The following is a 14,287-nucleotide window of genomic DNA, read 5'->3' on the forward strand; positions in this document are numbered from 1 at the left end:
CAAAGACACTAATGAGTAAAATACACTGTTGTAAAAACAGGCGCTGCATTCAAAATCTTACTTCACTAAAAGTACACAAGTATTACATTTTTAAATCAAAATGCTACTAGTATCACCCCTCAGTGTTACATCATTATATATCTTTCTCTAGCATTTTCATTTTGTAGCTGGTAGAGGTGAAATAAGTATTGACTACTTTATATAGTCTACTGTTGTAATTTAGTCTATATTAACATATCATCTGTTATAATTTGATCATATGTTTAGTATATAGAATCTGAACCTGCAAGTAATCAGTAGTTGTCACATAAATGTAGTGGAGTTAAAAAGTATAATATGTAACACTGAAATGTAGTGGAGAAGAATTATAAAGTAGCATGAGAAACAATACTCAGGTAAAGTGCAAGTACCTCAACATTGTAATGAAGTACAGCACTTAAGTAAATTTATTTAGTCACATTCCATCACTGTCTCTGACTTATGTTAGTGGCAGCTGGAGATTATATTCTCAATATATGTATACTGATTTGTTTCTGTTGGTTTATCTAATATATCAGAATGTATTTAAGCTTTAAAACTACATTTCTACATGACAGTGTTTCATCAGGACACAGAATTGGCGCTCAGTTCATAAAGTGTTGTATGCCCTCCTTTATTTGCTTATTTCTTTCTCCTTCTTACTAAATCAGAGATCTTTTTAGACACTTCAATCTTTTCTTTCTTTCTTCTTCTCATTTTCTTCTTCTCATCCTTGCATGACCATCAGGGCCGCCAGACTGACTGTGGGGCAAATTGAGGTAATTTGTTTCTTTGTTTTTTTCCCCAATTTTCAGTTTCTTTTTTTTTTTTCCTCCAGGCCTGCATTCCTTTTGCTGGTGAATTATCTTGTATCACTAACTCCAAAAGAGAACTGGCAGATGTTACATAAATACCAAAAAGACAACACGCTCACATGAATTCACTGTTATTTATCAAATGATTTGGTTAATTATTGGACCGTCTACAGGACAGATGAAGTAAGAAAAGCACAGGCCTTGTTCCTTTAGCTAAAATCAGGAGCTCTCTGTCTGTGGGACAATTGTTAAAATACCATAACCATTTTATTTTTAAAGTCAAACTCACTGATGTTCCGGATACGACCTGCCTGCCTGTGTCTAGCTTGATGAGTCTCTCCACGAAACGCTACGAACTTCCGCACGAAATAAACGAAATAATGTCATCCTGTGGAGAATATACACTAAAACTCGATTAAAATTCAAAAAATTCAAATTAAATTGAGAGCAGTAAAACTTGGGTGATGTGGTTATCAACTGGGAGGCAATAGGCTATATATTCTTTCAGCCCAGCAAGTACTCAGATGTACAAGTAGGAATGTCACAATATAAAAACAGAAATAAAAGTCCTACATTTAAAATCCTACTTATGTAAAAGTACAGAAGTATTATCAGTAAAATGTTACTTAATGTATCAAAAGTAAAAGTACTTGTTTACTATATATGTTATAGATTATCAATGAGGTGGAGCCATTGCTTTATATACAGTCAGGTAGTTCCAGGCCCTTCCAAAGGTCACAAGATACATGTGAGAGGTCGTGAGATGATTAACGGGAGAGGAAAAAACTAAATCCTGCCTCACTACTTTATATTCATATTTTGGACTTTCCTCTAATCTTTGCTTTTTTGTGAAATATTTGATAATTTGCCTGTTTTGGGAATTGAACTGTTACTTAAATGGAATTATCTATGACGTTTAAAGGTGAAATATCTCTTTGGTGGAACTGTTAAAAACTCAAAGTCATCTGAAACACGACAAAGCCCCTACCACACACTGCTTTAAGTTATCACAAACCAAAAATGTTGGGAACAATGAATCCTTAATTGCAGCTGTCAGATAAATGTAGTGCAGTTAAAAGTAAAGTCAAATGTAGTGGAGTATTGATCAGTGTGGGAGGACAGGCTGTTTGATATCAATATTATAAAATAAGGTGACAGTGGCTTGAGAGGCAGATTTCCAACCTAAATATATTTGTATATTTGAAACCATTGTTTCTCACTCAATGGTTTCTCTTGTGAACTTCATATGAGCTTTTTCAGAGAGTTCACTTTCACCTGAATCTCACATACAAAACAACCACTGTTGGTTTGGATGGATCATAACTGATTTCTGTGGAATTGTTGGGGAAAGTGTGAGTCAGACCACTTTCACTTTTGGACAGTCTTTATTTCACAACTTGTTGAGACTACAATGGAAGGTTCTGCTGATGGAATCTTCCGGCACTGGCAACAAAAGGAACAGAAACTGACGGCACACAGATGGTTTCACTTTCTGAACAGTTAATTTTGTCCTTATTGTAACTATAAAGATTTCTTCTTTTTTATGTCATTGTATTGTCATTGACTATTACTAAAACTGTTCTTCTTCAAGTTCAAATTTGACCCTTTGGTGAAAACTGAATACTCTGAAGACTAAACATCTTGCCTTACTTTCTTTTTTAAATTAATTTACTCAAGAGTTGGTGCATTTACCTTTCCTTTGTATACTAATCTCTTCAAATATTCTTTCTTTCTTTTTCAAATTGTGCTCATTTGTGGCTCCCTGTCTTTTAGCCATGCTAGTAGCATGACTGGAAATGTGGGCCTAGTGGTTGCTCCACCACTGTGGCACAGAAATATCTCAACAGCTTTGGAAAGATTGTGACAAAATGTTGTCCAGCCATTCATGTTCCCCAAAGGATGACTATGATGATCCTCTGACTTTTTAACATGACATTTGTGGTTGGTGAAATATCTCCTTAACTATTACTTAAAAGTAAAAGTCCTGAATTAAAATGTCACTAAAAGTATAGTAGTTATTAGTTACATGTAGTAGTTATTAGCAAAACTATCAAAGATAAATACAGAGAAACTGTTGAACGGGACTGTAGGAGTTAATTAACACCAGAAGATGTCAGCAATGCCACATTAAGAATATTCTAAAAGAAGAAGAAATCAAGTATCAGAGACTGCATCATGTTTTATTCCACTGTAATAAATATTCAGAATCTAGTCAGAAAGTGCAAAGGAAAGGAAATAAATCATAGTATAATATTATTTTTTTAATTTCTTAATTTAATTTTTGTGGTCCTTATTTTAACAGTGTTAGAAAAGAATGCACATAAGACAAAGAGGAACAAGAGAAAAATCTCTTACAGTATTGTCACACTTTAATAAAGCTCAGAGCATCATGCATGCAGATGCAGAGTGAAAAGGCAGCCCACACGGATATATAGTCATAGCCACACCTGTCACAAAGGTTACAGAGATTCTGTCATCCTTAGAAGCAATTAATGGGTGCAACAGTCAGCTCTTGGTTTGTTACTTATCAGTGTCCATCTGCTGATAACTGGAAGCTGAAAGTCAAATGACACAGCTTCGCTTCTGATACATACATTTCTGGGAACTGCATTCTGAACTCTCTCATATGAGGGTTATTGTCAAAGCTGCTTCTTCCAGTAAACATCCTTACCTGGTTTTGTTTCTTCTACAGTGGCGATCTTGCTTCTCTCTGACATACCATTTTAGCCTTTCTAAACAGTTTACAGTTAGCTAATTCTCTGATCACACTCCGAAAGACCAAGATGACTTTGGTCGTACACATTCCATGAACCTTCTGTTACATTGATAGTACTTTAGTATGTAATCTCTCTGTTCTCTCAGTTAAAGGTCACATGGTAAGATTCAGACTGTTTGTATTTATTGGGGCAGTGTGCAGTGTGCAAACATACAACAGCACAACAACAAACAGTACACAGCAAAAAACACACAGAACACACCATACAAAATACAAAGCTACATACAACAGCATATCACATACACCCACAATGTAAATCAGAAATTAACAATGTATTTGCTTACTTGTACTATTCACGAGGTGTACGACACATTTGTAATTCCCTGTCACAGTTATTCCATAAATTAACCCCTTTAACAGTGACACATCAATTCTTTATATTTGTCCAAACCCTTGTTATTTTAAAGATACATATTCCCTAGGGAGAACAAATGTGCTAAAATACAGGATTTAAATATATATGTATATATATACATATATTATATGTACTGTAGTATATAGTATGTGCTGTAGGAAGCATAGAAAGTCTATAAAGCTGACCGCGCAGAAGAGGGCGCTAATGCGACACATCTAAAGCCTACAGAAGAAGAAGAACTTTTTTTGGTCAACGTCACTTCCCGTCTTGCGCAGGAGCGGCGGCAGCCAACCATGGCGACTGTGGCGGAGAAATCAACGAAAGAGCGGCTGCTGTCTGTGTTGGATGATTTAGAGGTTTTATCTCGGTAAAGTTCAATTTCGTGTTATGTTTTCAAGATTTACAGATGCGTGTTGATATGTGTGTTTGTGAGTTTTCCACCGCTGCTGCTGCTGGCTCGGTGGTGAGCAGTTCACCCGGCGGGTCAGACTGGGAACTACTTTGTTTCTGCTTAGCCGCGGAGTGAAACCTGACTGAGTGTTTGTGTTTCAGGGAGCTGATCGAGATGCTGGCTCTGTCCAGGGGTCAGAAACTGCCCCAGCCAGGAGAGGATAGCCAGGTAGGAACACACAGCCCACACATTGCCTGCCGGCAACATATACCAACCAAAATATACTGGAAATATGTTAGCTATAGCCACCGTACATCTACTGCTACTGGACTGTACTTGAGTCCAGATTTGTACTACTTTACACAAATATTTCACTTTTACAGTTACAGTACTAGTGAGCTTACTTATTAAGATTTTATTTAAAAAAACATTGTGTTTACAAAAAATGCTCTCTCACAGATAAAACTACCTGAGGCTACATAAGTTACACCTACAACAGTAAAATACTGCGTACACATGAATGCATCAGTAATAATAACTCCGTAATATAATAGTACAACACTCACAGGGGCCACTTTTCTGCATTGGTTACTTTACTTTTGATACTTTACATTTTGCTAATATTACTAATGTACTTCTTTCTTTAGTAACATTTTCCGTGTATGACTTCTTCCTGTAATGGAGTCATTTTACAGCATGGTATTGCTGTTTTTGCTTAAAGTCTCCCTACACTCAAAAATATGTTTTTCCTCTTGTTCCTAGAGTTGGATGTTTGATCTTGACTGTGCAGAATTATGTATGTGCAGAGTTTGTTTTCACATTCATCTGCTGAAAGTGGAAAGTTTCTCCGTGCTCATTAAAAATCAGATTTAAGGGGCCAACAAGCATGATTTGTGATGTCGACAACTAAATTCGAAGCAGATCCTGGTCCAATTTTCATCTTACACTTGAAGCCTCCAGTGCACACACACTGAGAATGGACTTTACAGTGAAGTAGGAGACATCTTGTGTCCAGCAGGAAAACTTTTGACATTAAAAATATTTGCATATTCATAGATTCAGAATTTTTACATGAGGGAGAAGGAGATGTAAGAATTTCTACACCGATAATTAAAAAAACCATAACAGACACAAATGATTATTCCAAGTAGAGTACTTTTTATATGCACATGTCTGGAGGGATCTTAATATAATATAATAATGACTGGAATGATGCCACTCCGGAGCACACAGTTACACTTAGTAAATAACTCTTTGATATGAAGCATCATGTCTTTATCAGAGTAAAAAAAACAGACTGAGCCAGCTGAAGGTTAACATTAAATAAAATTACAAATATGTAGAACAAACCCAGCACACTGTTTAATAACCCGCAGGTGTATTTGAAGACATGCCCATAATCCTCAAAGACTTGTACCACCTCCTCCCAATGTACACAAAGCAGTGTATTTTAAATATTTGTGTCATTTGTTCCTTTCCATAACCTAAACAAAGATTGTAATTGGAAATCACAGCTGCTTTCTCATCTGGTTAAGGAACTGAGGCACCTTGTGAAATGGGTCCAGATTGTACATCACTGTGCACCAGTATGAAGTATTGTTCTGCAGTGGCAGCACACAGGAAGCTTTTAAAAGTCCAGAAATGTTTGACGAAGCACCTGCAGTGTTTCTTAAACTTCTTATTTATGATGAAAACTGACAGTCATTTCTGTTGCTGGAATAAAAAAAAGTATCAAGTGAAAAAGCACCTGAGCACTTCATGCACCTGCTCTTGTGAGAGAATGAACCCAACAGTTGATTTTTTTTTTTTTTCAGTCCCATTATCATCATCTCTCACTTGCATGCTCACCTCTTGACTCCTCATATTGACAGACAACTCCACCTCAATCTAAATGGAAACTCTCAACTGTCAATCAACTCTGAGCCACGTGTGAGCTATTTGTGTGTGTGTGTGTGTGTGTGTGTGTGTGTGTGTGTGTTTTGGCCTCAGATCCTGGAGCTGCTGGTGCAGAGGGACAGGGAGTTCCAGGAGCTGATGGACGTTGCCCAGCAGCAGGGGAAGGTGCACCAGGAGATGCAGCTGCTGGAGAAGGAGGTGGAGAAGAGAGACAGCGACGTCCAGCAGCTCCAGAAGCAGCTGAAGGAAGCCGAACACATCCTGGTGGGTTATGCTTGTTCCTCCAAGCTGGTATAAGATAGTGTAACTACTTTTTATCTCATTACCTCACTATTAATAATGTCATGTTATTTTGGATAGGACTAACATGATTTCACACAACATTAAACCTAAAGTAGTAGTCAGAATGAACAGTTTTGTCAGAGATATGTTATTGTGTGAAAAAGTGTAATTCCAAAGATCTTCTTAATGGTGCATTCAGGGACAGTCCAACATCTGAGAAGTGATAGAAAGGACTGATGTATATAAATGGAACCTATTATGCTTTTTGTGGTTTTCTGTTATTTATATACTGTTATGATGTTGACTATCTATGTTAAACATAGTCAAAGTTCCAAACTTTGAGGTTAACGTATGTAGAAATGCTCCCTGCAAGTCAAAAGTCAGGGCTTCAACCTGCTCTCAATGCTTTGTTTGTGGCGTTTTTTTCTACCTTGCCGCCAAGCTGATGTCAGATCGTTGTGCATGCCCATAAACGGCTGTAAGTTGTGTAGCCTTGGTTGCTAAGGTTGTTGCTAAGGTTTTTCCATGTGTTGTTTGCGCTGTTCACTTGCATATTTCGGATCAGATTCCAACTCAAGCATGTAAGGACGTATTTGAGAAGTTGACATTTCGAGTAAAGAACGAGAAAAAGTAGTGATATCCTTGTGCTTGGTTTGTTTCATGGTTTGTTTACGTTACCTCCCAAGCAGCAGGAAGTCAGCTGTGACAGCTTTTTGAAAGCTAGCCAATCAGAACAGAGTGGGCTCGTCGGGAAGGGGGTTCCTAAAGAGAGGAGCTAAAACTGCCTGTTCCAGACAGAGGCTGAACTGAGAGCTGCCTAAAGGGCCAGTATAAGATAAATAAGGAGTTTTTTGAACTGTGAATTATGCATGAATTATGCATTATCCACAAATAAAAATACAGAGCTGGAATAGGTCCTCTTGGAAAAAAAAAAGGCAAATATTGTGTAAGCATTTATCCCCACTGTACACCAGAGGATGGGAAGTTAACGATATTCACAGGTGGAATTAAGTAAAGTGGGAATTACAAAATCAGAAAGTCCATCTCTAATCTGAAAATCACAACTATCTCCATTTGTTGCCTTTACCAAAATAAACTCACAGGACAAATAAAGGGCCTCAACTTGAAACTGAGGCTCTCTGTATTTTGTACTGCTTATCACACAGGTACCCTCCAAAGATGAAAAGCTGTGAGCCTAAGAACTGTCTGCAGTAACGTCTTTTTGCCACATAGCTTCATTACAAATACGATTGGAAATCAGCAAAAAGGACTGGACTGTCTGGCTGCAGAGTGATAAGATTTAACAGTTTGTCTACAGTTTGTAACAGTTTGGCCTCCAAAATATATTCCTTTTAATCTATCCATTTATTCACAGTGAAGTTAAAGATCCAAGTAAAGTGACAATAAGCCAAACATAGGGATGCAGTGTTTGTTCAGAAGGGTTTTCAACAAACACTGTATCCTTGTGTTTTTCAAACCCAGCAAGACACACACTAAGACAGAAACTGGTCCCCCCGAGAGGCCGCACACCAGAACACAAGAAAAGCAATCTAGTGTATGCAGTCCACTGCAGTGAGGAATGCACAGACTTGTATATCAGGGAAACTTAACAACCATTAAGCAAACTCATGGCTCAACTCAAGAAGGCCAACTCTACAGATCAAGACTCAGCAGTTTACCAACACCTGAAAGATAGGGAACACTCGCAAGAACAACACCGTACATATTTCTACCATGTAGAAATGTAGAAATGTAGGGAGGACGGATGGTTGGAAAGAGGAGTGAAGGAGGCCTTCTATGTCAAAGTAGAGAAACCATCTCTCAACATACAACGCTGTCCTCTCATCCCTTCCCAGGAGATTTAACAACCATTCACATTTGGCCTCATGTGACACCAACGACTGACTGTGTTTACAACAGTCAGGAGCACTAACAAATCAAGTGGTATCATTGACCTTGATAATGACACCACAGAGGTTAAATACCTGGGACTCCCCACCAGTTAGTTAGAACTGTAGAAGCCCTTTGGATGAGAGGAGAAACTTCTCCGAGTATCTACAACCAAGTCCAGTTGCCCTGGATTCAACCCTCCTTGGATAATGTATTGTACAGTAATGTTGAATGTCTACTGCAGACTTTTTAAAGTCGAGCATTTTGTCTCCACACAATATTGAACATGTTCTCCGTTTTGTAGTTTCAGAGACAGTATTTTATTTCTGATGCCCTGTCTTAATTACTTGACAAACAGAAAGACGCTGATGATTGCAAGTTCTTCTGTTGATCTAAACCCACTCCGTCTGTCATTTCTAAGGCCACTGCTGTTTACCAGGCGAAAGAGAAACTCAAATCCATTGACAAAGCCAGGAAAGGTGAGCTAACACACCTGTGCAACACTGTGATGAACACTTGTCGACTCTGGTTTTGAGTCTGTTGGTTTGTCCATAATTTAGAGTTGTTGACTTGTTTTCCGCAGGAAGTATCTCATCAGAGGAAATCATTAAGTACGCTCACAGAATCAGTGCCAGCAACGCGGTGTGTGCTCCTCTCAACTGGGTACCAGGTAGGAACCACAGAGTCACTGCAGCCGCTGCTGGTTGCCAGTTTCATTTATTCCACTGACTGTTAACACAAATGTTTATCTCAGGTGATCCACGCCGACCCTATCCCACTGACCTGGAAATGCGCAGTGGAATGCTGGGTCACATGGCCAACTTGCCAACCAATGGCGTGAACGGACATCTGCCAGGTGACGCTCTGGCTGCTGGGAGGTTGCCAGGTAAGTCCAATTGAAGGTTTAGCTTAGTGTTGTTGTACAGGCCTCTAGATGTTTCCTCCTCTTGCTCAGGGTTCACTAACTGACATGAAAGGTTCAAAAAAGATCTCATGTAGGTTTGTTTCCTTTTTGTGAAAAAGCACTGAGAAAGCTAAATTTCTGTGCAACCTAAAGCAACAGTCGTAATTCTTGCTTTAGGTGCTGAACTGATCTGTCCACAATGGCATCAGTTTGACATTCATTCTAAATGTCCATTTTGTTAGCAGTTTGTTACTCAGTCTGACGCTGCCCTCCTGATAGTCGTTTTCTTTGGCAGTAGGATTTCATTCACTATGGCCTGCTCTCTGTATCACGACATTTCAGAGAGTATTTTCACTTGCCTCATGGACACTTGCAAAAAAGACAAAGGAAAATATTTTATAAAATGTGATAGGTTCAAGGCAACAGAGGCAGTTAGGGAGATAAGGAACACAGTGTTAATGTGTTATCCTTTTAGCAGACAGCAAGGCTAGCCTGTTACTAGCTAACCAAATAAGCAAACTACTTGCTACTTTCTCATGATTCTGCTGTTGGAGCAGACATTACACCAAAGATTTGCTCACTGTTTATTATATTAAACTATTATGAAATGTATCACAGTGAAGCAGATCAGTTTATTTTATGTCTAATAGCCAGGTTTAGTGTTCAAAGGTAACACCTTCTAGAGGTTCAGACTCGCTTAAATGGCTGAACATATGTTCCAGTCTAGAGGTGTGAATCTTTACTGGCCTCAAAATTTGATTCAATGACAATTCACCTGTCAACAGTTCTCAATGTATCACATCCTCAATTTTCTATAATACTGCACATGGCTACTTTTTCATCTGAACTCCATTTTTATTTCGAAAGTGCCTTCAAAAATCAGACTACAACAGTCTATAATATAAAAAGCTGTATCTTTTCAATACCAGTATCTGTGTGACCCACCCCAGTACATATACATTACAAAAACACACACATGTAACGGCTACTGGACTAGCTTTACTCATTGTCTCCATTACCTGGGCTTTGGTTTGGCTGCAGAGTGCACACCGAGTTATTTTCTTCACCCCGGAGTTGGTTTAAGTTGTGTTGATTTTGCAGTGTGTCTTGTTTGTTACTGCTGGAGTTCACTGCTCCATTGAAGTCAGTCAGTTCACAATATACTTCAGGTTCATCTCACAAAGGTAATTGTTCAGTCATTAAATCAAAACATGCTTGCAACCTCTGCCTTTAGTGAAGATGAACTGCAAGATAACTCTAGTGTGTGTGTGTGTGTGTGTGCTGTAGACTGTCCAGCTGCTGCACTGACCTCACAGTTGAGTTCTGCCTTTGTTGTTCCATCAAACATTTGTGAATGGATTTCAGAGTTGTCCTCATCCGCAATGCAATGCATCTTAGAATTGTGAAATTTCCACATCTCTAGTCCAAAGTGTCAGTCTTTTTAGTATAATATTCCTTCTTCTGGTTACTGTCCCTCCACAGCTGCTCAACCATCCAGGGAAACAAACAGGAGGAGTTATGTACTAAAAAGACTTTGGAAGATATCCACTTGATATGACAAACTCAGACTACTGAAGCCTCTAATAAAGCTTTAGATAAACTTCTCAGTACATTTTTGAAAAGAGGGAGGACTGTGGATTTTGTCTCCTTTCATTTTTTAATGGTCAGTATGAACAGAAGGTAACAAATCTACCTTAATCAGACCAACATTACTGATCTACAACCACATTTCAGGTACCTCTCTTCTTCCTGCCCAGTTAGTAGTTTTTTAATCATGATTTGTGCAAAGCCAAATCATATTTCCGTTGCAGACCAGACCTTACCAATAGCAGATTGATGAAACTGCTACTGACCAAAATAACACACATCTCTCCTCTGTTCCCTCAGACGTCCTGACACCTCACTACCCCTGGCAGTCCTCTGACGTCTCAGTCGGGATGCTGCCTCCTCACCATGGCAACGACTTCAGCCTGGAGCCCCCGGGTCATAACAAAGAGAACGAGGACGATGTGGAGGCCATGTCCACGGATTCCTCCAGCAGTAGCAGCGACTCTGACTGAAAGACAGAGACTCCATGTGTGTATGTGTGAGTGTTTGAGAGGGCACCACTGATCATATACCTTCACCTTTTGGTCATTTCAAACCCAGCCTATGGAAGGACAGTAATGAAGTTCAAGTGCATTTAGGCCCATTTTACTCCAGATTAAGTCCACTCTACATGACAGCCTTGCACTTCAACTTCTTGTGAGTATTCGTCTCTTCTGTAGAGGTTCAGGAATATTTACACTGTCATGGAGAGCTGCTGTTCAGGAGCTCATTAATAAAGTTTCATATAAAGGCTCTAGTCTTCCATTAAACTATCATTAATAGTCAGCTAAGGTCTTTAGTTCCCCACTATCCTCTCTTTTTTCATTTATTTCAGTTGTGTAGAATGAGTCATTTTGTAAGAGTGGCATTATTTAATTTTATTTTTTATTGATTCTTGCATTGCATAGAAGTCTACATTTCAGTTTTAACATCATTTTACCAGCCCTGTCTGGACGGCTAATAACAGCATCATATCACCCTCATGAGTCACTTTGTGAATCTGTGAAAGGATGGCCTGGCAGTCGACGGTGCTCCGTGTAACATTTACACATGAATAAATTATTATTTGTTCATTTTAAGACAGTTTTATAATTCATAATCCTGCCTGTGTCAAATGCTAAATTAATCGTCTACTATGTTGATAGTCAATTAATTGTTTTGAGTCTCTGAAGAAATGTCCAAATTCTCTCCAGCTTCTGACATGTGAATATTCTCTGGTTCTTTTAGTCCTCCATGACAGTAAACTGAATATCTTTGGGTTGTGGACTGTTGGTTGGGACAAAAAAAGACATTTGTAGTGTCAGCTTGGGCTCTGGGAAAACGATGATTGACATTTTTCAACATTTTCTGACATTTTTATGGACCAAACAACTAAATTGAGTGAGAAGATAATCAATAGTTTAATCAATAATGAAAATAATCCTTAGTTGCACCCTAGTTTGAACTGCCAGCATATGAAGAAAGGCATGAGGGAGCGTGTCAGGGTTCTCAGTGCTTTTCAGGTATTCACTAAATGTCTTTTAAAGGAACAGTTCCACATTTTTGGAAATATGCTTATTTGTGTTCTTACTGAGAATTAAATGAGAATATTGATATCACTCTCATGGCTGTCTGTGAAATATGAAGCTACAGCTAGCAGCTAGGTAGCTTAGCTTAGGATAAAGACTGGGAACAGGGGGGAACGGCTAGTCTGGCTCTGACCAAAGGGAACACAATTCTCCTGCCAGCATCTCCAATTAACACATTATATAAATATATAATTATATAAAAGAAATAATCGAGCACATAACTCTCTGTAAAACTACAACTTGTTGTATTTACACTTCAGTTTTTATACAGATTAAACAAATGAGATATAAAGTGTTAATTAGTAGTCTTTAGAGGTGCTGGTAGGCAGATTTTACTACCTTCTGAAGAAAGCAAAGAAGTATGTTTCTCACAATGTGGAACTATTCTTTTAACAGCCTGTATTTGTACCAGTTTGAGAATCGAAGTGTTAACAACCCACAGCAAACCAGGACTGCGTATGTAGTTTGTAAATTCCCCCAGACTGTATGCAAATAACAACAAAATAAACAAAAGTAAAAGCTAATAAAGACTTTCTTCTAGACTTTTACATGAAAGTAAATATAATTATCCTAATATCCTTCAAAAAAAACCACCGACTGGGCTTAAAGAGAAACCAAATGCAAAATGAAACTTCTCTTGCTCTTTGGTGACCATGTTTGAATCTGTATGTGTGACTCCATGTCTGTCAGTGGTAGCCTATATGTTCCTAGTGTAGTGTGAGTGGTTATATATCAATATGGACAAATGCTGTTGATTTACCTTTGTGTAAATAAGCTTGTACATAGTCTGCCTTGTAAATAAATACATTTTGAATAGAAACTGTGTGTGTTTTGTCTGTGGCTATCATTTTGTGTTGTTTGCTTGCTTGCTTTTGACAAAGTAAACAACATGAATGGGGTTTAACCAATATGTAAAGGCAAATAAATGATAATACAGACAGAGATGATCACATAACACCTGTCATAAATGTACAACAGCACATCAATAAAATGTATAGAAAAACTGTTTATTGTTCCATTCATATTGGACCATTGATCAGTTTCACATTGTGTAAAATGGTACTGTAGGTTAAAGTGTTATATCCAGATTACTCTGGCCATGATGAAAAACTTCCAAATGCTGTGAGGATCAGATCTAGTTGATACTTATTATTTTAATGAGTTGGTGGATCTTATCTTTAATAAGTTGATTTAATATCAACTGAAAGTTCAAAGTTTCTGGGAAAAGCATTTTTTTTTTGATTAATTTGTCAATTATTTTACCTGATAGCCTGATTTTTACTTAATATGATGCACAGCAAGCTAGGCTGTCTCAAAGTTTAGAGTTGGTTATTATACTTTTACTTTAATAATTTATTTTTACACTACCACAAAGTGTGATGGTCTAACACCACACTCACTCCAACTTCAAATATCTGAGTGATGCAAGGGTGCATACAGTATTGATAAAAAGCCTTGAAATATGCTTAAATCACATTTAGGCCTATTCTGCATCTACAGGTATATGTACAGTTAGTTTAGCTGGATTAACACTCTATTAATTCCCACTATACATTCAGCATTGTAATAATTTAGGTTAAAGGCCAGAATGAGGTTATATTTACACTATGTCAAGGCCTGACAGTGCTGCCTTCAGGATCTTTTTGTAATCTCCCAATGCCGATGATTTTCATAAATAGTTATAGTGTATTTTGGTTAAAAATGAACAACAACATATCCTAACTTTTGTGGTATGTTTTTTGTATATGTTTTAATTTTAAAATCAGGTGACGGAGCTAATTCGCGTCGTTGAAACGTTATGAAGA

The 14,287-nt window shown here is 38.0% G+C and overlaps 1 protein-coding gene and 1 long non-coding RNA gene across 2 annotated transcripts; one reads left to right on the forward strand and one right to left on the reverse strand.

Moving 5' to 3' along the window:
- Nucleotides 1-33: 33 nt before the first annotated feature.
- Nucleotides 34-12,197, reverse strand: LOC122992734. The gene is made up of 3 exons (XR_006406121.1): nucleotides 12,116-12,197; nucleotides 6,255-6,260; nucleotides 34-43 (listed from the first exon to the last, which is right to left on the reverse strand). It is a non-coding gene; the product is annotated as an uncharacterized LOC122992734 (long non-coding RNA).
- Nucleotides 4,222-11,993, forward strand: med4 (mediator complex subunit 4). Its single transcript, XM_044366625.1, has 7 exons — nucleotides 4,222-4,331; nucleotides 4,517-4,583; nucleotides 6,345-6,515; nucleotides 8,845-8,902; nucleotides 9,007-9,093; nucleotides 9,178-9,309; nucleotides 11,215-11,993. Exons 1-7 carry the CDS (start codon nucleotides 4,258-4,260, stop codon nucleotides 11,385-11,387), a joined length of 762 nt encoding a protein of 253 aa, XP_044222560.1. The 5' UTR covers nucleotides 4,222-4,257; the 3' UTR covers nucleotides 11,388-11,993.
- Nucleotides 12,198-14,287: the final 2,090 nt, after the last annotated feature.

This window comes from Thunnus albacares, chromosome 11 (assembly GCF_914725855.1).
Source record: "Thunnus albacares chromosome 11, fThuAlb1.1, whole genome shotgun sequence".
In the NCBI taxonomy this organism is placed as follows: domain Eukaryota; kingdom Metazoa; phylum Chordata; class Actinopteri; order Scombriformes; family Scombridae; genus Thunnus; species Thunnus albacares.